The sequence below is a fragment of the Neophocaena asiaeorientalis genome, unplaced genomic scaffold (genome assembly GCF_003031525.2).
Source record: "Neophocaena asiaeorientalis asiaeorientalis breed wild unplaced genomic scaffold, Neophocaena_asiaeorientalis_V1.1 scaffold161, whole genome shotgun sequence".
NCBI lineage: Eukaryota > Metazoa > Chordata > Mammalia > Artiodactyla > Phocoenidae > Neophocaena > Neophocaena asiaeorientalis.
In genome coordinates, this window is record NW_020171987.1 from 1,089,760 (window position 1) to 1,117,509 (window position 27,750).

The 27,750-nt window shown below is 40.9% G+C and overlaps 1 protein-coding gene across 2 annotated transcripts; it reads left to right on the forward strand.

The window, feature by feature from the left end:
* Nucleotides 1–448: 448 nt before the first annotated feature.
* Nucleotides 449–27,750, forward strand: CNR1 (cannabinoid receptor 1). Of its 2 annotated transcripts, none has more exons than XM_024747375.1 (2): nt 449–499; nt 22,188–27,750. In XM_024747375.1, the coding sequence occupies exon 2, from the start codon at nt 22,251–22,253 to the stop codon at nt 23,667–23,669; it is 1,419 nt and encodes a 472-aa protein (XP_024603143.1). In that variant the 5' UTR covers nt 449–499; nt 22,188–22,250; the 3' UTR covers nt 23,670–27,750. The 2 variants fall into 2 exon arrangements, with proteins under 2 accessions (XP_024603143.1, XP_024603154.1); XM_024747386.1 differs by lacking the exon at nt 449–499 and having other exon boundaries at nt 22,251–22,336; nt 22,412–23,669.

Here is a 27,750-nt window from a genome sequence, read left to right on the forward strand (position 1 = left end):
GCGACGGGCGCCCGGGCTGGCGGAAACCGGTGGGCCCGGCGGGGCGAGCGGCAGGAATCAGCGAAGAGCCCCGGGAAGGGGTGAGGCTCGCGGACGGAGGGGGCGCCAGTCCCGATCTCTGTCGCGGGCGGGCGCTCGAGGCAGGGGACGCCGGCGCGCGGGCTGCGCGGACCGACCGACTTACTGACCGACCGACGGAGGCACACCCCGCTCCACCCACCCCACCCGGCCTCGCCCGCATCCCCGCGCCGGCGCCGCCTCCCTCTCGCGACTCCCTCGGCCACCCCTTCCTGCTCCACTTCTTTTCCGCCTCCGCCTCTGCTCGGCTCCCGCGGCGCCAGTGCCTTCCCCTGGCCCGGGCGGGGTGCCTCGGCTCCCGGCAGAGCTCACCGTAGTCGGGGCGGGGGGCGGGGACGTTTCGTTCTAGCAGAGAAGCAGCCCTGCGCTGGGCAAGAGGTGCCGAGGGAGCTTCTCCCGCGAGGACCGGGGGATGCGAAGGGTAAGACCTGGCAGAGTTGCGTTTGTAAATACTTCTTCCGCCTCCCGCCCCCTCGGGTGCTGACCAGTGTGGTCCCCAAGTGTCCTTCGTGGAGTTCTTATTCCGTGTGAGCGAATTGTGCATCGGTGTTTACTAAGCCGTAGAGCCCCAGCCTGTTAACTGTGGTCTGTGCTACTTCTGGAGGTTTCTACCATTTACTAGTTATTGAATGTGTGCGCACCTGGCTCTCTGTATGCACTGACGTCTGTTTGTGGAAAATGTGTAATTGTGCATGTTTGAAAAACGGGCGCTTGAGTTGGTACTTGATGCTTCTAAGCCATATCATCCACTAAGTCTTCCCGGAGAAATACATCGATCTCTGCACCAAACCTGAAAACTGTCTAAAGTCAAATATTAAATGTCATATAAAGGAATGTATATCAAATAATAAACTTTTGCATATAAAAATATAGCTACAGGAAACACTCTTCTTTGAGGAAAAATGGACGAGCATTTAGCTGATATCTCAATTTGAAGTGATGGAACCATTTAATTCAGAACTAGCTGTTAGATGAAAAAAGTTGACGTTGTGTTTTTAAGAGACATTTCTTGCCAAGGCTCACAATCACAAACGGATCAGCTCCTGAATGAAAATGTGTTTTGCTATGACAGACGTGAGAAACTGTCATTTGGTCGTTTGAAAGTTTAGAAGTTACATGCATGTTTCTGATTTTAGTTTTTAATTAAACAGATGAGAAAAAAATTAGTCACCTTTTAATCATTGTGTCTCCCATGTTTTTTATTTTCCTTCAGATAAGTGCTATTCTTGCCTTTGTTGTTGCTTTCTTGATGTATTAGCACCCTCGGGCATTTAATCCAATAAGAAATTAGAACAAATCTACTGGTTTTAAAGGTGTTGAAATATATCTCAGTGGGTCCCATAACTTCTTCTCATTTTAAAGACCAAGTTAGTATCTTTTGAACAATGGTGGAAATGGAATCTCTCTGGGGAAACTATCAGTGGGTGACCACTGCCATCAATCGATTTTGCAGAATATTGAGAAGCTCGGAGCAACCAACCTTTAAGGTTCCCATAGGACTTTATCTGATTTAAGGTGTTGCTTTTCTAATCCCACCCTACTGACAGTTTGCAAGAGAAGATATACTGATTGATTTTTCTCTGTCCTTTTTTTCCTGGTACTCTTTGCCCCTCCCCCGCTCTCTAACTCAGTTAAAAGCCGTGTTCTCAAAATAAAAGGCCACGTATAGTTTCTTGAGTGAGACAGATTATTTTCTGATTATCCATACATGAACAGGATCCACGCACCTCCAGAATTTTAAACGTTGCATACTGCAGGCGGTTTCTGTAGGTACAATAGCCGTTACCACCGTTGGGCAAGACGCTTGGACAAGGTTTTTAAAAACAAATCCATTTTTAGGTTATCAAGAGAACTTACTGTAAACGAACTCTTTTTGTTCCAAAGATGTCTCCCACTCCTGGCAAGGAGCAATCTTGGCTGAGGTAGGTATCAAGTGTCTGATGGGGAAAGGTCTCATTGTGTTCCCTAGTCTCCCTGGGGGTAACATGATGCCACAGGGGGCAACTGCTCAGTTTTGACCTTTCAAAAATAAAATTACTATGCTTGCATACTCGTTGTTAGGAAGGCAAATTATATTCATGACACCCCCCCCAACTTTTAATAGATAGCATCAGTACATGTGCATATAAGAAGAATGTTATGCCTAGTCCCTTAAACAAGCCCTAGGTGATATTATTTACTTTGGTGTGTGAAGTTTCACCTTCTAGTGAAAAATCTGATCTCACGTTGGAGTAGTGCTTGGCTTTGTTTGTTATCCACTGTTTTCTTTTTCTGTTACCCTTTTCCCAGTGGACCACATGCCTCTCTGTCTCGCTTGTGAGATTGTTCTTCTCTAATAAGCCTAGCTGCAGGATCAGTGTGTTCTTTTTGGCATTTCAAAATGTTAAAATAGTGAAATTGTTAAATGTTACCAAGACGAAACTGCTGGGAATGAAATTCTCCAGAAGAACCACTACATTTGTGGCCTATCACAGTCTCTTCCAAAAGAAAACTCCTTGAATCGGTTTACCTATTTTCTCAAGAAAGAAGCAGTCCCAGTGATTGTGTTGATATGTATTTAGTATGCGGTGTCAGTTTATTAATTACTAAGGCAAAGCCTGAAAAACTCACTCAGAACAATCATGTGACATTCTTCTTTGCTTTGACTGAATTAATCTGAACCACCAGGATATTTAGACAGGCTCCTAGGTTGTCTTACATATTAGTATGTGGAATTAGAATTGCAATTCTCGGCTGTATTAGAATAAACATTATGAAATGGAACTTATAATAGCAGTTTATAGTTCACCAGGCTTACCAAATGTTTCTTCCCAGAAAACAGTTGGCCTAATAAGGAGAGGGATTATTTCCCATAATTAGCTCTCCAGGAATGCTGCAAAAAAGAGTAATAAATCAAATTTGGAAATACCTAACAACACATGATGAGTAAAACGAGATTTGGTTATAGGGTCTTGAATTTGGTTAGGAAGATGGAGCCTGTCTGTTAGTTTGCTGTTATTCTTGGGGTAATGATGTTAGCTCAGTTGTATGAAGCACACAGATGAGAGCTTTCATTCCTCTTTCATTCTAAAGGGATGCCATTGTCTCCACCAGTGTAAGTCTGTCTCTTTTATTTTTGTATTCATCATTTTCTAATTGAACTAACCAATGAGAGTGAAGACAGCCTTTGGGTTTAAATTATTTATAATTCTGCTTCTGACTCTGAAATGACCTGGACCTAACATTGTTGTGAAAAACTATGCCAGGGCAGGTTTATATACTGCATATCTATATCTTGAGGGGCTGAAAGCTCTGCTGATTTTGCTTTTCTTGACTCAAAGTTGGTCGAGAAGTTAAAGAATAAGAGGCAATCAAAACCAATGGATGTATTTTGTGTTGGCAAAATTTTAACTTCCTATTTTCCCCCCTGAATCTCCAGCTCTTTCCTAATCCTGTTCTCATGATGATGTTAACCTTATATTATAACCACATGAATGCTGTTTTTGAGGGACTGGAGGGTTCAACACTTTGTAACTGAATTGCTGTTTAATGTTTTGATAACCACTTAATTCACCAATCTGTATATTCTTAGATTAGATTAGGTTAACTTTATAACATATGACAGATCAACTCAGATTTCTCCCAAATATTTTCTGGACTAAAAGAAATAATGTCATCCAGAGTTTACAAAATGTCAAGTTATATACTGCATCATTTAAGATGACCAGGATATATAAATACACTTTTATAAATATGTCTGAAGAAACTTTTTCAAAGACATATATCAAGACCGAAATAAAAACTGAGACATGTTGCCTTGATATATTTGAACATATGATTCAGATTTTAAATAAATACTACAAGTTTGGGGAAATGTCCAGATTCAAGGCAGCTATGCAGAGGACATGGAAAACTCAAGGCAAAAGGAAGTATCCAGCTTGAATCAAAACAAGGCTGTTCTTATTTTCCAGGATAGTGGAAATCTGTTCCAGTGTCCTGTGTTCTAAAAATCTTGCAAAGATGCTAGGATGGGCAGAACCACATTCGGTGATAGTTTTCTCATAAACACCGATGGATGTGTTTAACACAGTTTTCACCAATCTTGCTGACTGGTTATTAATTTTGGAAGAAAGTTGGGAGAAAATATACAAGGTTATTACTGTGTCACAAGGTGCACGTTAGTATAGGTATATTTGTTGGATATAACACATTATAATGCTATCACAACTAAGTTAAAACTATAGGAAATTTGTGAGGGGGAAAGGGGAAGGCTGGCTGTTTTAGTCATTTTCCAGTGATTCCCTTGGTGCTGTTCAAATGGTTTGAGGTTAGATGAACTTCTATCTCAAACAGGCTTGCATGGATAATAGGTGTGTTTATGACATATCAGTAATCAGAGGTCAAAGCCATTACATAAAGTAATCAGTGTGATTACCTCTAGTTATTAACATAAAATATTTACTGAAAATCCTGGGTCATATTTTTTCACTGAACAGAGTGCCTTATGGAAAATAAAGTACATTTCATTATAACAGTTTTTCTAGGGCAGTTGAGATTACAAATATATTCTTGATCTAGTTTTTATGGCTATTTTCCACATATTCGAAGTACTTTCCATATAGATTATTGGTGAATAACTTTGGGATATCCTCTGACAGCTTCATTTGGACAGGTTAATTTCATAACTTAGCAAGCGTGGAATTCTGAGGTTCAGAGTTATGTTCGTATGGGTTTTTGAGGAAAGAATTGTTTACACCCCAAACCTGAGCAAATAGGCCTGGCAGAGTCCTAGCAGTTGTTTCAAAGTACCGTGAATTCTGTTTTAGCCCCAACTGGAGAAATGTTCACACCTGCACTTTAGGAAGGCTTTCGAAAGTTTTGCTTTGTTTCTTTTCTTTTCTTTTCTTATTGAACATTCCAGTTGAGACTGGTCTGATGGGAATCAGTGTTTTTTTAGCCACCTCTTTTTTTTTTTATAACCCCCTGCGCTGTTATTGCATTATAGTCTGTATTTTTGAATAAATTTATTAAAATAAATTTTGCATTTTTGAATGCAACAAGGGATTTAAGTTCCCTTTTCTCCTAACACAGATGGCAAATCATTTTTCCCTAGGAGTACGATATTTTATTATCTGATGTCTTATTTTTCCACTCACATTTGGATTCCTAATTGTTTAGAGTTTGGATTCGTTGAAGAGAAATTTGATACCTTTGGCATGATTCCTTACCACCATTATAAACTCTGAATAGCATTAAAATTTTTTTTTAACTTCAGGAGGTAAAGTGCAGCATAGTTTCCAAAATTCGACAGTGTGATATCTATTTCTTTATTCCCACTAGCAAATTCCATGCTATTGCTTTTTAAGGAAAAGCAGAAGCATTTTTCAAAGACATGCCAAGCAATCTGTTGTGGGAGTTGAATATACTGGCAAATGCTTTCACAAACTGTGTATGTCAGTAGTATATTTAAATATAATTAAAATAAAATATTATTAGGAAATAATGTTTTTCAAAGTTTATGTTGAAATGGGAGGGTTCCCCTCTTTCCTTTATCATTTCTTTATTCGTTCTGAGACCATATATTTAGAGAAGAAAATTGGAGTCAATGTGAGTTCTGTAAATTGAGTTAAAAGGAGTTTTACATTTAAATTGGTGAGAGATTCCAGTATGCTTTTAAAAAAAATTCTACTTTCACATTGGACAGTTGTACTAGGAAATTTTATAACATTGATTGCTGTTGGTCAGGTGGCTAAAAAAGATGTTTTTAATATAGCAAGTGAACCAAAACCATAGGTAGTGTGCCTTTGTCGCTCTTGTTTGCTTTTAACCCCGCTATATTTAAAAATAAATCAACTTGATTTATTCTTTGTAAGAGAGCGTATTTTAATACCAGTGTGATCTGTGTATTTTGGTTTATTCCAGTGTTACTTCTTAAATGGACCATAGTTTCAACTCATTTTAATGTATTGCTACCAGAATTTGTAAATGTTTTCTCTAGCTTTTGTACAAGTTGTGGTGAACAAGCGATATGCATGTGGAGAAAAAGGAAAAAATAAAATAAAAAGAAAAAAATTAAACAACTTAACTCATAACTAAAGTAAGCAAAAGATTGTCCAAAGAGATCTGTATCTTTGTCTATGTGGGAATTTGGCTTTGGAAAATGTACAACTACTTTTGGAAATTAGATCTAAGTTCATACAAATTTTTCAAAAGGGAAACCTTTGAATGATTTTAGTCCTCGGCTAAGGAAACTAATTATGAGTAATCTATGATCCATTTTTATTGATGAAATAATTAGAGAGGGAACAGTCTGCCCAGAGTCATATATTTAAGTGCTCTGGGATACATTTCCATATATTTATAACTTGTAGGTATTTTTGAAAGATCCCTGCCAGCTATAAGCAGTGCAAATTGCATAATTACCAGGGTAACTGTAAGATAATTTGCAGTAGATTTGCATTACTTGGGCCTACTGCAAAATTTCCATTTTAGTTCGTCATTTTCTGGGTTCACCTCCCGTGATACATAATTTTATGGTTTTGGCAAGAGAAGAACAAATAGAAACATTTCCAGCTTAAAAAGGAAATAAGCTGGAGTGTTACTTACTTTTACTTTTTTCCTGTTCTTTTATGCTCAGTAGTCACGGGTTCCTTCACAACGGTGTTGATAGACATGGTTAGCAGTCCTATCAAACTTGACATAGACTTTGTAAATAGAATTAAGAGACAATGGTATGCAGTTTTTAATTTATGTCTGCTTACTGGGTAAGTGCATGTTATGTCTTGAAGCCACTTTTCTTTGCTGGGCAAAAGATCTAGCAAATAAGTTACCTGAAAAAGTGCAGAGAAGCTCTGGATTGTAGACTGAAAATCCTTGAGAGGTTCTTCACTCCTTACGCTCATTTTCGGGCTAGACTACATTGTTCTACTCCAATCAAATAGAAGAAGCTTGGTTTTAAAGATCTTCTGTGGGAGACTACTTTATCATGAACAGGCTTCCTTCACCATCCATTTCAATGATCGAAAAACCTATGCTCATAGAATATTCTTTCTTCCTATCTCACCTCAATTCTTCTTAAAGGCTAGTTCTATTTTCCTCCCCCATCTAGTCTTTTTCACAGGTTTCCATCTTTAACAATGGTTCTAAAATTTTAGAGTGTCTTAGAATCTCCTGGAGGCCTTGTGAAAACACAGATGTGCCCCCACCCAGGAACAGAGTTTCTGATTCTGTCGGTCTGAGGTCGGACCTGAGACTGCATTTCTCCCAAGTTCCCAGGTGATGCTGATGCTTCTGGTTGGAGAGCATCCTTTGAGAACCACTGACCTATAAAATAACTAACTCTGTGTGCTCTTCCAAACCACATGTGACTTCTCAGACTGTTCTTTAAGGTGTACCCTGGGATGTCCAGCCTATGCTCAACTATCTTATTTCCTAGTTCTTTATCTTCACGTCACTTTTTCTGAATACTTTTAGTTCCTCAACTCTGTTCAAAATCACATAGTTGTAGCACACAAACCATGATTCAAGGTCACTCTTAAGTATAATAGAACTACCTCATGGTTTCAATGGCATAAAAACTCTGTACTTGCATCCGATTTGTTACTACATTTCCAAAGCAAATTTTACACCATTACTGAAACCAAGTTCTTCTAGTTCTGTTTGTACATTGTAATTTACATCTTGAAAGCATGTTTTTCTGTTTATATCTTGTATTGTTCATACACACTGAAAATATTTTTTATTAAGTGATTTTCAATTAAAGTAGGTGATATGTAAGTACCTAGTTTTTAAAATCATGTTTAAATGGAATCCTGAACTTACACACAATAAAAATGTTTTAAATTACTCCAGTGAGAAAATGATAGGAAGGAAATTGAATTATTTAGAAAACGAGTGTATCCTTGATTTGTATGAGTATTTAAACAAATATTAACTTCTCTTGTGAAATATTCCATTTTAGCTTCTGTAATGATAGAAAATAATTTTCCATTCTTTTTCATCACAGAGTTATGACCTGTGTTGGTGATTTTATATTTGAAAATTGGAAAGCCAAATGTTTCATAAAATAGAAATGAGTTGAGTTTGTTATTAGAATTGATTTTGGGCTCCTGAGACATTCCATTCTTACTTTTAGCATCTCTTGGCATAAACGTGTCATTTGTTTTCAGTATAACTACTTTCCTTTACTCATTCTTAACTACTTTCTTGAAGCACAATTCCAAATACTCACAATTAAGTTTTATCAATATATTAAATTTTCTCAATGCCTCTTTGCCTCAGAAAAGCAATTAGAAATTTTGTAGGCAATAGTAATAACCCTCTTTAACATATTTTCTTATTTATGTTTAAATTTAGTCAGTTGTAAAACGCATAAAATGTTGTTAGCAGGAAAAATTGCTCAACCAAAGCAAGAACCACGTCCACTGAACAGAGTAACAAATTGATTCCTGAGGGCTTATAAAAGCCGCTCCATCTAGTGGTTGAATTTTCACATAACTTCTCTTGATAAGTTGCTTTGAAGACACACACACGCAGAAACCCATCTGGGAAAAATCAGTGCATAATAGCATGCATTTGAGGGAAGGAAAAAGTCCATTATAATCATAATTTCATACACTGTCTTTAAAGGTCTATCAACACATATAGTTAGGATTCATTCACAGTTGTGCATCTCACAAAAATCTCCTTATATATCACGGTTATATGGCAAAACATTGAGGTTCATAGTACATACTCAGGCTGAAGAAGGATCAGAATAGAAAGTAAATACCTGATCTTTGCCCATAACTTCTACTTGCCATCAATATAATTTCTGTTTGATACTGAGATCAAAGATCCTGGGATACACAGTTGTTGATGCCTTTCATGTAACTTTTACATCTGGTTACAGTTCTTTCCAGTTGGATGTTTGTATGAGACCAAGACTCAGGTTTACTTCCCTAATGATCAACTGACTTTATGCCAAGGAAAACTATTCACAGTTAAAAGTCATTCTGCTAGGATAGCTCTGCTCTACTGCCAGCATTCATTTAGTAAACAGGCATTGAGTACATACCCGGTGCCGGGCACTATGCCAGGCAGAGGACATTCAAGACCATATAATACAGGTCCCTACTCTCAAGGTGTTCATGATCTGAAGGCTTTAGACACAAGAAAGACTGCTGTGGGATGACTCAGCATTGCCAATCATCTGTCCAGGGAGAAAACCTCAAAGCACATATAGGAAGGGAATTTACCCAAGCCGGTACTATTTGATGATGAAGTATCATCTGTCTATTACTTGTATTCATATCCTACTCAACTCTGTCTCCTGTGGGAGGGGAAGGGCAGATGGATGGGCTTTATTGGATTGGAATGGAGAATCATTTCCCTTGCTTCCTTGACCTGTATCCATTATCCAGGTGTGATACGTGAATAGACAATGCCTACAGTGTTTAGCACAGAGCACATGCCCAACAAAAATACGTTACACGAAGCATGTAAGGGGCCAATAACTTTATATCCATCTGCCGCCTTGCTGTAGTAACACAGCTGTGTGCCATTTGGGCGCCAAGAGTGAGTCACAGGCACTCCCTTGTTGGAGCCCAAATGACGATTACATAGTTTCTTCTGCCTTGATTCCAGGCAAGTTCTTAAGAACTGACCAGAGAGTGGCATCCTCTCTCTGGGCCTTAAGAAAACCACCCTGCTTATGGTGGGAAGTGGAGTGATTTCCTTTGAGTTTGAATAGCTCCGTATGGGCAATGGATGTTTCAAGCTTTTGTCGACTTACAACAGTCATGTCTCATTCAGACCTAAAGAAGGTGCCCTCTCTGTTCCTCGCTGGTGTCGTGGAAACTATCATAACCGTCCATAATCTTTATAACTGACTACTGAAGAAAAAAATATATACGTAATTTTTAAATTAGTGGCAAAAAGAAGTTAGATTTTATTTATTACTTGCCAACAGCCATTGATTGCAAATAAGGTGCTAATCCAAGGCTAGGATTTATAGCTTATAGTTAATTCTCATACTTTGTCCCTAAAGCCCATGGGGCAAGGATGATTTGCAAGTGCTACGGGCAACTTTTTTCTGTCAACAGAGCATTCCTTCAGATTTTAGTTGTTCATTGTGTAAAATTATTAAGTACTATTTATTACCTCCTTTCTCAAAATTGATTCTTCCCTTTCCTTAGAAGTGGAAAGAAGACTGTCTTATTAAATGGTTCCCGGACCTTGAAGTTGAGAGCAGGGACATTGAGTTATACAGACTTGGGTTGAAGTTCTAACTCCATTCTCTCTAGTGGGAAACGCTGGGCAAAGCTGTACCTCTCTAAGCCTCAGTTTTCTCATATGTAGAATGGGAATTGTAATAGCACCTAATTCATGTAAATATTAAAAAATAATACATATCCTTAGCATGATACATGGCACATAAACATGTTTCTGATTGAAAATATTTGGGAACTGGAATTTTCTCGGTCGTACATTTAATCACCCTAGTCACCCAGTCACTGAGATTTGAGCCCGGGGAAACAAGACTCTGTTTTTAGTTGGCCTTCATGTGTCTGTGCATGGATTCAGAGAGAAGATACTTCTTGTTGAAAGATGAATGAAGAAACTGAAAAGTATGCTGCTCCGTTGGACAACACGTAGCACGCTTTAAACCACTGTTGTCCTTGGCAATGAACTGCTGAGATTACTTGCCTACTGGGTTCTGCATACTGCTTTCGGCCTTTGTTGATCAAACCTCATGCAAGATAAAGACAATCTTATGGACTATTTTGTATATGGGCCAGGGCTTCTATTGAATTGAAAACTTTGCAAATTCTATTTTAAGGGAAGGCTGCTTCAATTATGCTCCTTTTACAGCTTATATAGAAAATGTATCTCCCTTTACCCCACTCCCCCCCGCGCCAAACAAGCAAAGGCACTTGGTAGGAGGAAACATCAAAACAGCAGAGCAACGTTAAATGATTCATGGAATTGGTTATAAAGGTCAACAGATCTAAGGAATCAGTTCATCTGTATCATTCACTTGCTTTTGTGATAGGTTTTCCTCCTAGCATTTTCACCTAATAGTGAGTGCTTAATTTGATGTAGTTTAAAGGCATCATTTCTTGAGCCCTGAAATTCTCTATGCTTTAAGAAGCCTATAAATGTTAAATAATTAGGCATACTTCAGGTTACATTTGAACAGAAATATAGCCTTATAAGTGCCCTAATGTCTATCTGGTTCATAATAATTGATATTTTTAATGAAAAATGTAACACTCATATTAGTAAGAATAGACCAGAGAAAAGGGTACTTTAATTTAATAACTTCTCTATGTTACAAAATACAAGAAAAGCTAAGCCTTTCAGAACCAACTGAGCATTACGAGCACAATGGAATTTTCTTTTCTGTATGGGAAAGAGAGAGAACATTAACACAAGGAAGAAGAATTATGTATTCTTGCCTGAATTATCAGGATAATTAAGTCAGTCTTTGACTTTGCTATGGAAGATGGTGCAATAAGTGACCAAACTACTATAATAATTCAAAACTCAACTGGTTAGGTCAGAGTTAGAACAGACTCAGTTGCCCATTCAGCTGTAACAGAAGCATCATTCATCAAGTTGTGAAGTTGGCCCGTGAGATCTGCCAGTGTACATTAAGGACGTGCCTTAGAAATAATGCAGTTATAAGAGTCAACTAAAAATTTCCCTACTGACTTTAGAGAAATACATTAGCAAGTTATTTTTCTTGATCAAATTAAGAGAAACCAGACTTGTTCCCAGAAATGAATGGAAAATAACAAACAAATATATCCACTGGCACCTTCTTTCTGTTGAACCATCCGCAGGGCTCTTTTATAGGTTAACCAGGCAGAACAAGACAGAACCAACAAACTAAGGAAAATAACACGATTAAGAAAAGGCCTATGGCTTCTACATTTGATATCCTGGACGTCTATCAATCTAGACATGATGAGCTTGGGATTATTTCCTTAAAGCATTTACAAACTTAGAATCTAGAAAAGGAGCCTGGTCGGCTGATACAGTCTGTAACTATATTGGGAGCGCCGGTCTTCTGATGCTTCTAGAGGGTTTTCTGCCTTCCCAGACATGACATCCTGCAGGAAGCAAATACTCTCTGGTGCCTGTTCCCCCAGAGATGCTGCAAGGATTTTGACTCCAGAATCAACAGTGCCAAATATCTAAATTACTGAAGTGTCCCTCTGAAACAAAGAAGGTCTTCAGTGGGGCAATGACGTCTAAAATAGCCTGCTATTAAATTATACTGGTATAGAAAAGACTTTATTTGAAGTCTTGTTTTGAGGACCTACTCCATGTTCATCCTAATCAGAACATGGGTGTTTTATACCCTTAATGATTGTAGAAACAAAGATACAGACTCTGAATAGACTTTTAAAAAAAACTCCATACTGCTTCCAAATCCATAACAATTTCTTGATGACACCATAGCCTGCGAGTTGATTTATAAGTTTGGAGGTGGTGGATGAAGAAAAGCAGGTGTGCATAGAGAAGTGGGCAAAAAGAACAGGTGATGTTATTCTAAAAATTGAAGTTTTTAAAAAATAATAGATTCACTATATTAAAGTATTTTTATTATTGTTATAAAGGCATGATTTACAGCCTAAATCGTTAGACTATGTTCCTTATATTTTTAAAAAGCAGAATTCTAGGAAAATCCCCTTTAAATGTCATTCAATCATTCTTTTACTATAATGGTAACAAAACCCAACTGCTTCTTTAATAGGTGCATCTACACCTCTTGCTGGAAACTTCCAATTAGATTTTCCCAGTAGCAAACAAAAACAAAATTAATGGTAGCTGCATCCCCCAAAACCTAAACTATATTACTAATGAACTCTCAAAGAAAACTCTCAATACAAAAAAATAAATAAATAATAGTAAGGTGGAAATTACTGTAATAATCCAAATGTAAAAATAAAGGGTTACCGAAATGCAGAGCACAATTTTCTTGCCATGATCCCATTAACTGTTAAAATAGCCTGTGCACAGTGGCATTTTGACATTGCTAAGATCCTTGAACTGCACAACATCCATGTATATTTTTAACTGTATTCTTTAATTAAAAATTTGGCTTATATTGGGTAGAAATTACTCTATATTTCATAACCACACTGTACCCTGACTCAGGTTTTAACAAGCTGTTTTTTTTTTTTAATGAAAGTGCTTGGTCACATTAAAATGGGAAATTGTGATCACATATGTGGTGATCTTAATATAGAGTAAATCACAGGCACACATGTTTTGAATTATTGAAATAAGGCTTGTGATCCTTCGTCTTAACTGAAGAAGCTTTATACCTCTTCCAAATACTAAAATTTTTATCCTTGAGGACATGTCGGTAGGCAGATTTACCTAGATGGGCTGGGATAGGAAAGAGCGATTTAGTAGGAGGTAGTCTTAATTAATATTGGCAAAATGCCATAATTCGTGTTTGTAAGAAGCTGGAAGGCTAGAATATACTATAAGATGCAAAATGGCTTTATCCTAGTTACTGTTAATGCTTAAAAGCATGTATAAAGTCCCAAAGCAGAAACTCTGGTGTCTGAGAGACATGGGTTCAGCTACAATCTCTTCATATTCTGGACAATTTATTTAAAATCTCCTGGTCTCCACTTCCTCATCTGTGACACGGGGATTATAAATAAGCACCTGATAGAGTTGTCATGACAATTTCACGATAGAATATATGCAGAGTCTCTCAAATGCCTGGAATGTAATAGACATTCAATGAAGTTTCCTCCTCCCTCACCCATGTGTGTATCTTATACTTGCTTCATGCTTTAAGTGCCGAGACAAAAATAAAAATTCAATAAGTAGCCTATGATCTAATTAAGTCAATGAATTATCTGGAAGTATAATTAGTATATGGCAAAGAGCCATTATACTAAGTAATGATAATAATAATTAATATTTATTGACGACTTAAATTTTGTGCCAGGCACTATGTTAAGTTCTTCACGTGCACTATTTTTTTCATGTAATTTTCAGAACAATTCTATGATGGAGGCATCCTCCTACTCCTTCTCCTTCCCGTTTTACAGATGAAATAATGAGGTTTAGAAAGAGTAACTACTTACCCAAATACAGGTCTGACACTAATCTTGGTTTGCTAACTCCTAATTCAGTGTTCTCTCCATTACTGGTGCTTGGACTGGCTGGAATCAGTGGGGAAAGAAGGGAGATAGTAGCATCCCTGTCTTAGGTTAGGGAGATGATGTATCATAAAGGTTGAAAGCAGGGCTTCCTTGGTGGCGCAGTGGTTGAGAGTCCGCCTGCCGACGCAGGGGACGCGGGTTCGTGCCCCGGTCCGCGAAGATCCCACATGCCGCGAAGCGGCTGGGCCCGTGAGCCATGGCCGCTGAGCCTGCGTGTTCAGAGCCTGTGCTCCGCAACGGGAGAGGCCGCAGCAGTGAGAGGCCCGCGTACCAAAAAAAAAAAAAAAAAAAAAAAAAAAAAAGGTTGAAAGCAGCTCCAGACCTGTCAATATCCAATATGGTAGCCACTAGCCATATGTGGCTATTAAGCCCTTGAAATGTGGCTAGTTCCACCTATTGAAAGGATAATATTTTGGATGTATTGAGTTAAATAAAATATATTATTAAAATTAATTTCACCTTTTACCTTTTTCTCTTTACCCTCGATAATGGAAACTTTAAAATTGCCTATGTGGCTTGCATTCCATTTTTTAAAAAAAAATATTTTGAAGCTATAAATCAAGCTCATAAACTACTAAATAAAGTATGTTCCAGCCTCTTACCTTGACAAATATGCCTTCAAGAGGGCCTGCAAGGCCAGGTTCAAATTTAGAATTTTTGGCCTCCTTGGAGTTAGACAGCAAAACATGATGGTGCGGGGGAGCCAGCTTTGCCCGCCCCCTTCTGCTCCCACCCACACTGCACCACGAGGACACACGCATGCAGGCACACGCATGTGATCGGCCCAGCCTGCCCATCCTCACACCGCTTCCCCCACAAACAGCTGCCTCTGGCGGCCTCCAGGAGGACAGGCCCCAGGAGCAAGCCCACGGAGTTCATGGAATTGGAGCAGGGTGACTCTGGGAGGGCATCTCCTTGACCCCATCGGGGGTGCCCCAGCTGGAGAGGCTCTGTGACAACGAAACTATGATACCCTCTATAAGGTACACTCTAATTTCAGGGATGTTAAAATGTGAAAAAAATGTGCATTTTTTTAAATTTAATTTTTTGTTGAAGAATAATTGACTTACAATGTTGTGTTAGTTTCTGGTGTACAGCAAAGTGTATCAGTTATGTATATATAAGTGATATATATATATATTTCATATTCTGTTCCATTATGGTTTATTACAGGATACTGAATATAGTTCCCTATGCTATGCAGTAGGACCATGTTGTTTATCTATTTTATAGGCAGTAGTTTGTATTTGCTAATCCCAAACTCCTAATTTATCCCTCCCCCACTCCCTTTCCTCTTTGGTAACCGTAAGTTTGTTTTCTATGTAAGTCTGTTTCTGTTTCGTAAATACATTCATGTCATATTTTAGATTTCACATGTAAGTGATATCGTATGGTATTTGTCTTTTTCTGACATACTTAGTATGATAATCTCTAAGTCCATCCATATTGCTGTAAATGGCGTTATTTCATTCTTTTTTATGGCTGAGTACTATTCCATTGTATATATATGCCACATCTTCTTTACCCATTCATCTGTTGATGGGCATTTAGGTTGCTTCCATGTCTTGGCTATTGCGAAGAGTGCTGCTATGAACACTGGGTGCATGTATCTTTTTTCTTTTTTTTTTATAGATTTTATTTATTTATTTATTGGCTACATTGCGTTGTCGTTGCTGTGTGTGGGCTTTCTCTAGTTGTGGCAAGCGGGGGCTACTCTTTGTTGCAGTGCAAGGGCTTCTCACTGCGGTGGCTTCTCTTGTTGGGAGCATGGCCTGTAGGCGCACGGGCTTCAGTAGTTGTGGCACATGGGCTTCAGTAGTTGTGGCTCACGGGCTCTAGAGCACAGGCTCACTAGTTGTGGCGCATGGGCTTAGTTGCTCCACAGCATGTGGGATCTTCCTGGACCAGGGCTCGAACCCGTGTCATCTGCATTGGCAGGCAGACTCTTAACCACTGTGCCACCAGGGAAGCCCCGCATGTATCTTTTTGGATTATAGTTTTCTCTGGATATATGCTCAGGAGTGGGATTGCTGGATCATACAGTAACTCTATTTTTAGTTTTCTTGAGGAACCTGCATACTGTTTTCCATAGTGGCTGCACCAACTTACATTCCCACCACCAAAAACAAAAAAAATGTGCATCTTATATCGGATGTCCAGCAGCCTTCTGCATTCCATTTTTATCAGACAACACTGCTCTAGAATCAGAATATCTAGTTCATTCTGGCTCTGCCCTTACTAGCTGTGTGAATGGCAAATTACTTACCCTCTCTGTGCCTTTCATCTGTAAAATGGAGATAATAATGGCATCTACCTCACAGGGCTACTGTGAAAATAATTTGATATACATCAGAGGCTCGGAGGGCCAGCTGCACATAACAAACTCTCCATATGTGCTTAAAAGGGGAAAAATCAGCAAAACTTAGTGGTCTACCTGATTATAGAGGCCGAGGAGAGGGAATCCAGGGTAAGCGTGGGGTGTGAGCTTGAGTGACTAGAGAGATTATTCACAATACTGTAAGAAATGTGAAACGTGACATGGCTGCATTATTTGTAATAGTAAGAGATGATAAATAAGCTAAACCTGTGTCCATAGGCGGCAGGTCACATTCATCTAACAGATACTCAAGGCAGCTGCTAAATGAGGAGGGAGGTTTTGTGTACTGATGTGGAACTGTCTTCACATATACTTTTAGGTGGAAAAGCAAGGTGCCAAACAGTACCTGTATTAGTATTTGTTAAAAAGAAAAGAAAGAGGGGATAAATGTATATATATTTGCTTGAATATGCATGGAATATCGCTGCAAGGAGTACCAAGAAACTTCTTGCCTCTAAGGAGGAAAACTGGTTGGCTGGAACATCAGAATGGGAGAGGTTAGGTTGACTCTTTGCTGTATATCCTTTTGTACATGTTGAATTGTATGAATGGAATATAAATAATCAAAATGTCAGATAAATTAGGTTTTAATTAGGCAGTGTGAAGGGAGAATTAGTTACTTGAGAGAAGATGACTTATGGGATGGAGATCATGGACTGGGCCCCAGTAGCTGCCTGCAAATGTTGGGCTCAAACTTTGATCTTCAGGCCAAATGTCCATTGAACTAATTACCTTTCTCTCTTCTAATTTTAAGAAAAGGCAAATATATATTATTAAATCACGGCTTTCATGGATCAGTTAATAAAATTCAACTGCCACTGTATTAGGTTCATGGGAAGATTTCTAAGGGAGCCCAGCCTCCCCCATCCTCCCTACGCCTGCTATCATGTTATCAGGTCAGTGAGTCACATAAGAAAAAAAAGATGCCAGTCCTGTGCTTGGAAAGCACATTCTAGTTATGGAAATAAATATGTAAACTTATGCATAAATGCTATGATGAGGTCTATAATAGAGGGGAAAACTTGGGGACTAGTTCTCCCTGGTGCAAAGGGCAGGTCAAGGAGGTAAAGATAATTTATCTCAGAAAGACAACTTGGAAATGAGTATTTCAGACAGAGGGAGGGGTAGGAGGAAAGGAGGAAGGTGTGCAAGGGTGATTCAAGGAGCAGGGAGCCATCTCCCAGGCCAGGAAGCTGTGTGTTTCGGTGTGGGTGGCAGTTGAGAAGCAAAAGTAAGATTTGAGGATGTGCCAGGACCATTAACGGCTCTCACAGATTGTGGCTATCTTCTGTGTCCTACCTATTCCATGAACACTTTCCTATGTAAGTGGAGTTGTTGAGCGAATGTAAGTTTGCACAAAGAGCAAACTTGGCTCAAGAGACACGGCCCAGTGGTGGGCACATGTACAACATTTTCTGGAAGAGCCGAGGATGTGAGAGAGGATATGACAGACAGATGGCTGAACAGGGAACTTGAGGACACTTGAGAGTGAACAGGTGGAGCCAGGCTGAGCTGGGGACTCAGGAGAGACTGTAATAGAGGAACCAGGAAGCACAGGGCAACCATTGTGGCTGTTGAACTTCAGTCTTTTATTTCTGCATCCTTTATTTTTACATCCTCCACAACTAGACAACCTCCCCGGGACACCTGGTTGGGCTTTATCAGACTCTCGGTGGACACTGGGTGTCCCTGTGTGGTCTGTGCACTAGTGTTCCTGCCTCTGGCTGAGCAATTCCCAGCCCTTGTGTGCCTTGCCCTTTGCCAGTATGGGAGGGTGTGCAGAACCGGCTCAGAGAAGAAGCAGTTAGTTCCTGAGTGATGCCAGAAGTTAGCCATGGATGATTCGGGGCCCTCGGTTCGGTGGTGCCTCCAAACTGTCATTGCAGGCTATGCTGATCGTGCAAAAGGGCTAGAGGACCATGCAGGAGCTAAGGGTGCCCTCCTGACTTACCTGTCATGCTTGCTTTGCTCACCACCCGGTAAAATATTGCTGGTATTCTCCTTCAACTCTATCTAGCCAAAGTTGGCTGTGTCATGTGGCTCATTCCATGAGTGTTTAGGCTAGGTAATCATTACACAGGCAGCTTTCATTTACAATGTCAGTTACCTCATCTAAATAGAGCATTTTTCCAGCACGAATGGATCGGGCAGCTATTTAGGATAGATACCCTGATTCAAGCTGCATGCTTATTTATTCCCATTATGATTGGGTGACTCCCTCCCCCACCTTGAATAGGAAAGGGATTTTTTTTCTCTTTTGAAATACATATATTCCATCAACCAGCTTATGTAGGGCCCCCTGCTATACACTAGGCATTACATTAACTGCTATGAATAAACACTAAGATAAATAAAATTCCTTCCCTCAGTGAGCTTACTACCTAGTGAGTGGGAGGGAGGGGCAAAACAGATGCAAACACGGAGAAATATTAGAATATTTAGTAAACACCATGGACACCATGGTAGAACTCTATCTGGATATTCTAGGAGCCCCAAAGAGGGTATGATGGGAGCAGGGGAGCTACATCAAAGTGGGGGAAGGAGTTGACCAGGTGGAGGAAGGGAAAGGGTGTTTGCTCAGAGGAGTGTGTAAAGCAGTGGAAGCAAAAGCACCAAGTTGAAAAGCAATGGATTTGGTGTGTTCATGGAACCGAGTTTTCTGGTATAGTGGCAAGTCCAGGAATGGTGAGTGGAGGGATGGAGAGACAGGCAGGGACTAGACAACCCTGGGAAGGAAGCCTTTTACTGGACTTCATCCTTATGGGTGTGGGGATGGAGGTAGAGAGCTTTCCTGCTCAGGGAGAACAGAATGTGGAGAGCTCTGGGCACAAGGGAGTGAGGGTCAGATCTGAAAGGCCCTCAGCTGGGCTGACACAGATGGCAGAGAGAAGAGCTGCGTGGGATGGTCTGGAGAGCATGGGCCTGAAGGGGAAGCCTCGTGAACGAACTTGAACTTGGTCTTTAGGGTAAAGAGGTTGAAATAGGGGAGTCACGTAATCAGCCGCCTGTTTTATGAAGATCACGGCAGCAGCTATTTATTTGGCAAGTGATCAAAAGGGGATCAGTCCAGGGCTTCCCTGGTGGCGCAGTGGTTGAGAGTCTGCCTGCCGATCCAGGGGACACGAGTTCGTGCCCTGGTCCGGGAAGATCCCACATGCCGCGGAGCGGCTGGGCCCGTGAACCATGGCTGCTGAGCCTGCGCGTCCGGAGCCTGTGCTCCGCAACGGGAGAGGCCGCAGCTGTGAGAGGCCCGCGTACCGCAAAAAAAAAAAAAAAAAGGAATCAGTCCAGAGAAAGGCAGGAAAACTGGCCACGCGGTTGGCACTCGGGTTCTGGTGAGCAGTGGTGGTGGCCTGGACTTAGAGATGGCAGAATATGGGAACTTGGGCCACATTTAGCATGTTGTGCCTATTCCCAATTACCAGACAAACAGAACAAAAACCGCATCATGACACTTCAGGTATTCATTAAAAATTTTTTTCTGTGTCTCTGTGTCCTGCCTCCACCCACATTAATTCTACATACTCTTGGCACAAACAGCCTTTCCTTGGGGAAGCCGCCTTCAACCCCCAGACGGCTGCTCCCACAGCATCCTATATGTCCCTGACTGTAGCTGTTACAATGCTTTCTCATATTTACAGGGTCAGCCTGTCTCCTCTGCTACACTGAACTCCATGTGGTCAGGGGCTCTTTCCGGATGCTGTTCTGTTCTTAGTGCCTAGGACAGTGCCTGGCATATACTGGGTGTGCCACAATTTGTTGAATGGATGAATAAATGAATTATTAATTCAGATAGGTGGGATCTCTGTATTTTAGCAGGAGGATTCAAAACATTTTAATTGGATCCAAGCTAATGCCTATCTTTTCCCCCCTCAATACAGTGTGATATTTTTAGGAACAACAAAAAGACAATTCGTGAGTAAAATATTGGCTTTTATGATTTTTAAAATGATTGTGGATATCACTCCATACTTCTAATATTTCTTCTTTATTTATTTATACTAAGGTCATTGACATTGAACATTGTCTTAATTTCAGGTATACGACATCATGATTTGCCTCTCCCACACACCTTGATGTGGCCCTTTTATTGTTTGTTGTGAAGTGCCATTCAGCTGGTTTTCAAGTCATTTTCAGAGGGAATTGTTCCATTTGTAGCTGTAGATTAGGTGGGCCTCTGGGAGGAGGGGGTTCTGGATCTTTCTACACCGCCATCTTGGACTGCCCTCAGTATTTCTAATGTATAAGCTAAAGAGCCCAATAGCCACATTTTAAACAAATATTTATAAATAGGAACACCAATTCTCTGGCCATTTATTTTGAAACAGAGGCAAATTGCCTTGCTGAGAATTGAAGAGCCCTGAAAATCTGGCCTCTCCTCTCAGCCATCCTTACTTCCAGTGCCATCCACCTGGAAAGACCTGGATGATCAGGTCTTTCTCCCGTCCTCCGGTGTGTGCTGGTGTCACCTCGCCGCTCATGGAAGTCGCTGTCTGGAAGCACTGTCCATTGTGACTACTTTCCAGTGTTAAAGATCTTGTTCTTTCCGGGAGCATCAGTGCAAATTTACCTTCCATAACATTTTTGTTGGCTGGTGTAGACATTCTAGAAGTTCACCTCAGCCATGGCTCAGTTCAAACATCTCTGGGTGAGGAAACTTGCCTGATGGAGTCAGGGCTAGAACCTGGATCCTCCCATTAAGGCCACTTGCTTCCTACAGTTCCCAGCAATGTCCTCCTCCACCTTTACACTGAACACACAGGCCACACGACTCAGTCCTTGACTCCACACTCTGTTGTTCTTTGGTTGTCTTATATGCTCAGTCTTACCTGTGTGACAAGGCGTGTGACAAGGCAGTAAAGTCTTTAAGAGCAGAGATTGTGTGACATGTGGTTGCTTTCCCCACCAGCATCAGGACTCTGTGTGTGTGTGTGTGTGTGTGTGTGTGTGTGTGTGTGTGTGATAGTAGAAACCAGGTGGCAGACACTCCCTAACACAGCCACACCCAAGACATGTGGCTTTCCCTTGACCACCAGACCCTGGAGGTCCACGCGGGCCTCACACAGTGACTCAAGTCCAGAGAGCTTAAATAATGAAAGAAATGGATGTGTTGGGTGTGTGCCCTACCTCACCAACTTTTGACAGCTTTTCTTGTTTTTTTCCTTCCTTTTTAAATCTTGTGTTTTTATTTTTATTATGGTATATTTTTCTGTACATTGATCAAATGCGTGGCTTTATTTTATTTATTTATTTTTTCACTGCTCTGTATGGCTTGCAGAATCTTAGTTCCGTGACCAGGGATCTGAACCCGCGCCCTTGGTAGTGAAAGTGTGGAGTCCTAACCACTGGACCACCAGGGAATCCCCTGGGAAGCTTTTCTTTAACTGAAGGATTGACACATTTTGTTGACAGAATCGGACAAGGATTTTACCTATGTTCAGAGACAGGAATGAAATAACACAAGGGGACATATTTGGGATGTTTACCATCGTTCTTTTGGGCAGGGGAGGCGAGTTGTTCGTGTGTTTTCTTCTCCCTGTTCTCTCCCCATTCAGCTTATCTGTTTTCCCTCCCATCAGGGTTTCCTGCTGCGGGGCCCTTTGTCCATCATCGTGAGTGTGGCCTAATCGAAGACAGAGGGGATGAAGTCCATCCTCGATGGCCTTGCAGATACCACCTTCCGAACGATCACCACAGACCTCCTCTACGTGGGTACCAATGACATTCAGTACGAAGACATCAAAGGCGACATGGCATCCAAATTAGGGTACTTCCCGCAGAAATTTCCTTTAACTTCCTTCAGGGGAAGTCCCTTCCAAGAAAAGATGACTGCGGGAGAGCACCCCCAGTTAGTCCCAGCAGACCAGGTGAACCTCACCGAGTTTTACAACAAGTCTCTGTCCTCCTACAAGGAGAACGACGAGAACATTCAGTGCGGGGAGAACTTTATGGACATGGAGTGCTTCATGATTCTGAACCCCAGCCAGCAGCTAGCCATCGCCGTGCTGTCCCTCACGCTGGGCACCTTCACGGTCCTGGAGAACCTGCTGGTGCTGTGCGTCATCCTCCACTCCCGCAGCCTCCGCTGTCGGCCTTCTTACCACTTCATCGGCAGCCTGGCCGTGGCAGACCTCCTGGGGAGCGTCATCTTCGTCTACAGCTTCGTCGACTTCCACGTGTTCCACCGCAAAGACAGCCCCAACGTGTTTCTGTTCAAACTGGGTGGGGTCACAGCCTCATTCACGGCCTCCGTCGGTAGCCTGTTCCTCACGGCCATCGACAGGTACATATCTATTCACAGACCCCTGGCCTATAAGAGGATCGTCACCCGGCCCAAGGCCGTGGTGGCGTTTTGCCTGATGTGGACCATCGCGATTGTGATCGCCGTGCTGCCTCTCCTGGGCTGGAACTGCAAGAAACTGCAATCCGTGTGCTCAGACATTTTCCCTCTCATCGACGAGACCTACCTGATGTTCTGGATTGGGGTCACCAGCGTGCTGCTGCTGTTCATTGTGTACGCCTACATGTACATTCTCTGGAAGGCGCATAGCCACGCCGTCCGCATGATCCAGCGCGGTACCCAGAAGAGCATCATCATCCACACGTCTGAGGACGGCAAGGTGCAGGTGACCCGGCCGGACCAAGCCCGCATGGACATTAGGCTGGCCAAGACCCTGGTCCTGATTCTGGTGGTTTTGATCATCTGCTGGGGCCCTCTGCTCGCAATCATGGTGTACGACGTCTTTGGGAAGATGAACAAGCTCATTAAGACAGTGTTTGCATTCTGCAGCATGCTCTGTCTGCTGAATTCCACCGTGAACCCCATCATCTACGCTCTGCGGAGCAAGGACCTGAGACACGCTTTCCGGAGCATGTTCCCCTCGTGCGAAGGCACCGCGCAGCCTCTTGATAACAGCATGGGGGACTCGGACTGCCTGCACAAACACGCCAACAATGCAGCCAGCGTCCACAGGGCCGCGGAGAGCTGCATCAAGAGCACGGTCAAGATCGCCAAGGTGACCATGTCTGTGTCCACGGACACGTCTGCCGAGGCTCTGTGAGCCAGACGCGTCCCTGGCGGCACAGGAAAAGAAATTCTCTCTCTCTCTCTCTCTTTTTTTTAAAAGCTCAAAAACCCAGAAGAGTCTGTCGTCTCATCGGTTATATTTTTTTAAGTTGACCGCGCTCAGTGAAAAGGTGATTGCCACCGTGATCAGTTTTCAGTTCTCTAACGTTTCCATAGTGTAGGTCCTCAAACTCAGTTCTCCAGGGGTTTACGGTGAAGAAAGGCTGTTGTTTAAGGGACTGGAAGGTCCTTCAAAGTCTCAGTGAAATAGGAGAGAACCTTTGGCTACACAATTGGAAGCCCAAATACCCATAGAAAAAGGCCATCAAATGAGTAATGCCTTTGTAATCACAACTTTCATTATAATGTGAAATGTACTTGTCCGGAAGTAATCAGAGATGTCCATTTTTACAACAGTTATAGTACTAAAGTAAAGCTATTTTGTAAAACGTAGTGTGTCCTGTGAGATGTGTATCAGTGTTTACCATGTGTTATTTATATTTGTCTAGTCCAGCAAAACTGCAAGGTGGGCTTCTACAAGAACAACGGCACATAAGCAGTGGATATATGCCAATGAGACCACTTTTTAAAACATTACTGCCCATGATGTAACTTTAGAAACCTTAATATCTTTTTCAAATATCTCTATTTAAATTTGACATTGAAATAACCATAAAGGTTTATTTTTCTGTTATTCCAACAAGAAGAATTTGAAGACTGTCCAAAGTCTTGAGCAGAATTCGTTGACACTTAAACATTTCTTAGTCTAGCATTTTCATACGAGGACTTGTGTTATCTTCTGGACTATAGCTGTTCTGTTGGGTGATGGATTATAATCAGAACAGAAGAGAGACTGCATGTTGACTTTGGCTGACATCTCCGACTTTCTTTAGACTTTAGCTCTTACTGGACCTCTTAAGACAGCATGTGTCAATCTTAATGTATGTTATCTCTATGCAGTTGCTGTTTTCTTGAAGAGTATTGCATCCTTATATTCCAGGTTTAAGTAGATTTCATGCCTGGGTGGCCAAACAACAGTCTTCATTTTTTCTTAATTGAAAAGAAGTATTGTCTGGATCAGTAAAATTATACTGTGTGTGAGTGTGAAGATAAATGTGTGTGTGTGTGTGTGTGTGTGTTTCTATCCTGTGACTGTTCTAGTAATGTCCTAAAGTGAGAAAACTGTGACCACGTGTAAGCTGTTCCCCTTGCTGCACTCTTGCACATGGATTCAGTTTCCAAAATTGAGTTCTTCCGGAAATCTAGTTGATAAAAATACTGACCATAAGCCTTCAGAACCCTCTCCCTTTGAAATTGGGTCAAGTAGTACTAAACTGACCTTTAGGTATTTCACAAGACCAGCGTTTAGCAAGGAGTCATCTATAATGAACCTTCAGGTCAAGGTCTGTGTTTACAGTGTTCATGTCGGGAAATGGGAGTGTTTTGGTTTCTGAGCACCTAATATTGATCAAGTCCACAGAGACGTAAGTCATTATAAGGGAAGTAGCTCTAAAATAAAACCCTCCAGTGGTAACATATTTTAGTTATGTGTGTAGGCAGCGTGATCCCAGTTTAAGTAGCACTATACTTTGCTCACTGCAGTGGGACTACCAGATCCGGCTTATGTGGTAAGAAGGCCTATCAGATGGTGGGTGAGACAGAAGAGGGCAGTGAGGACCTGACACGCTCGTGACTGAGGCCTGGATGTCATACAGCTGCTTCTGCGCTTCGTGCAGATGCCCTTGGTGACAGCCCAGCACCCAGCTTTGTCTGTATAGGTTTGGGCTCTTTAAAGAACAGGCCTCTCCTCTGTTCCTGATTAACAAGAGGTGCTAAAGCACAAAGATGAGCATGGCTTGCTTTCTTCTTACGCCCCTGTTTCATACTCCTTAATGGTGCCACGGGTGCTCTGAATTAGGCCCTTTCCCAGTAAGCACCGATAATGCTTAAGAAGCCACCTGACTCTGACAGATTTTACTTACAAACTATCTTCTCCCTAAACAGATAAAGCATGGCTTTTGCAGGACCAGGAGGCCTGCATAGCCTGATATAAAGCAGAGAGCTAGCATTTATCTGGTGATTGCTAGCTATGTGGTACCCAAGCAGCCTGATGGAACAATGTCCTTTCTTGCAGTGTAAGGCTGAATGTGGCTTGTGGGCCAAGCTGAGATGCCTTTAATTGTCTGTACGGCTCGAACCTGCCTGCTGGTTCCCTCACTTTACCTCTCTGTGATATGCAGATGATATGCTCAGTGTGCTAGAGGATTAATACGATCTCTTTAGAAGAAGAAAAGATTATTTATGAAAAAACTCACCAGGGTCTAGTTTCCATTGAAGAATTGCCACTCTTTTGTTCTAAATTACCCTGAAGATTAATCCACACATCTCAGAGCTCACTAGGCAATACCAACGCTCTTCTCACAGCTATGAAGACCTGGTGAAGATGAAATTCTTGTTATTGGTAGAAAAATTCCAGGATTCATTTTTGAAACTGTATTTGTGTGTATGCAGTGTAGATTTTATAGTGTGTCGTGCTTATAAGATCTCAATCATATATAATAAATTAAGGGACAACGGGGCTGACGGCACTAAACTTGGTGCTTATTGATATTCTAAGAAATATCTGTGAAATATCATGTATGTGTTACACCACCTTCATTTTAAAACATTTAAATGAGTTTGATTCGCTCTGATACTTTTAATATCATTTCCTAACCCAAGTGACTCAAATGTTCTCCCCAATGAATATACTCATTACCATTATTATTCAATAGTATCATTCATTAATTAGTCCCTTAATGAGACCCATTGATTTACATATAATTTAGATTGCAGTAAGCTTTATAAGGTCTACCTTCAGAGTTAGCTGCTTTCCTCTGAGGCTGACATATGGTGATCTTGCATTTCACCATCCTATATGTCTTTAGATTGGGCCAAATGCCAACCTGCTCAATTTCTTCAGAGTAATGTTGAACCTTTTAATCGCAGACTAACAGTTTTCTTTAGAAAAGAAGGGCTGTCTCCAAGAACCCCTAATTTTCCACTCCGTATGAAATAAATGTAAAAGAAACACAGATCTGGAAGAAGCTACAGACATATGCCTACACTTGAGATGATTCCCAAGCCTCCCATCACTTTGAGTCAGGTCTATGTGGCATTAAGTGTCATGGAATTTTGGCTGTCTAAACCCACACTGCAGGAGACAAGCCCAACCTCCAGATGAGAATTTTGGCCCTTGAGGAGTGGCATTCTAGTTACTGTCCTGTTGATCGATTTCTGCCATCCCATGTCTGTCAAAGAGACCACCCATATCATGAGTAAAATTAGATCTCTTGTGTTCTAACTGTATATTTTTATGATATTTTAAAATCTCCTAAATGCTGGGCAACGGCTATTAACAATTGTCTTGCACTGGCCTTCTGATGAAATGTTAACAATGCCTATTGTAATATAGACAAAACATTTTATCTACTGGTTTGGGCTGAATGTATGTAAATAGGTTTTTAAAAAGTCAGATGTTTAAGCAGTGGCCTACAAATCAGTAATTTTCAGATAGGAGAGTTTCCTTACATTGCTGTGGCATCCTAAAAGCTATCTTCACGTAAACTGAGTGTACTAGGCCTGCTGAGGATCCAGAGTGCTCAAGAAAGGAAACCTTTCCTTGTAATAATAGGAATTAAGATACCAGATGATCTGGATTCTTATTTCCAATGTTTCAAGTGTAAAACGAAGCTCTTTATTGTCTGTAAATCAAACATGATTACTTTTCCTCTTAGAAGAATATTGTATTGTTAGATGTTTGTTGAGCTGGTGACATCCTTGCAACTGCTGCAATATTTTTGTTAGTAATAAAACTTTGTACACAAGTACTAGTAAGATTGTTATTCAATGTAGCTTCAGTCATTAGATTACTATAGTGAAGTAGTACTAATGTAATATTTACAATGTATTAAGCCCATGCTATATTTTAGTTCAATGATGTAGTTAAATTGTTATTTATTCAAAGAGAAAACATCCCATCATGTCTATTGTCTGAAGTTACCTGGAATCAAATAAAAATTCTAGATTATCACAAA

What these genes read in the sequence shown, in the direction of transcription:
- CNR1 (XM_024747375.1), top strand. Translation starts at nt 22,251, where the DNA reads ATGAAGTCCATCCTCGATGGCCTTGCAGATACCACCTTCCGAACGATC.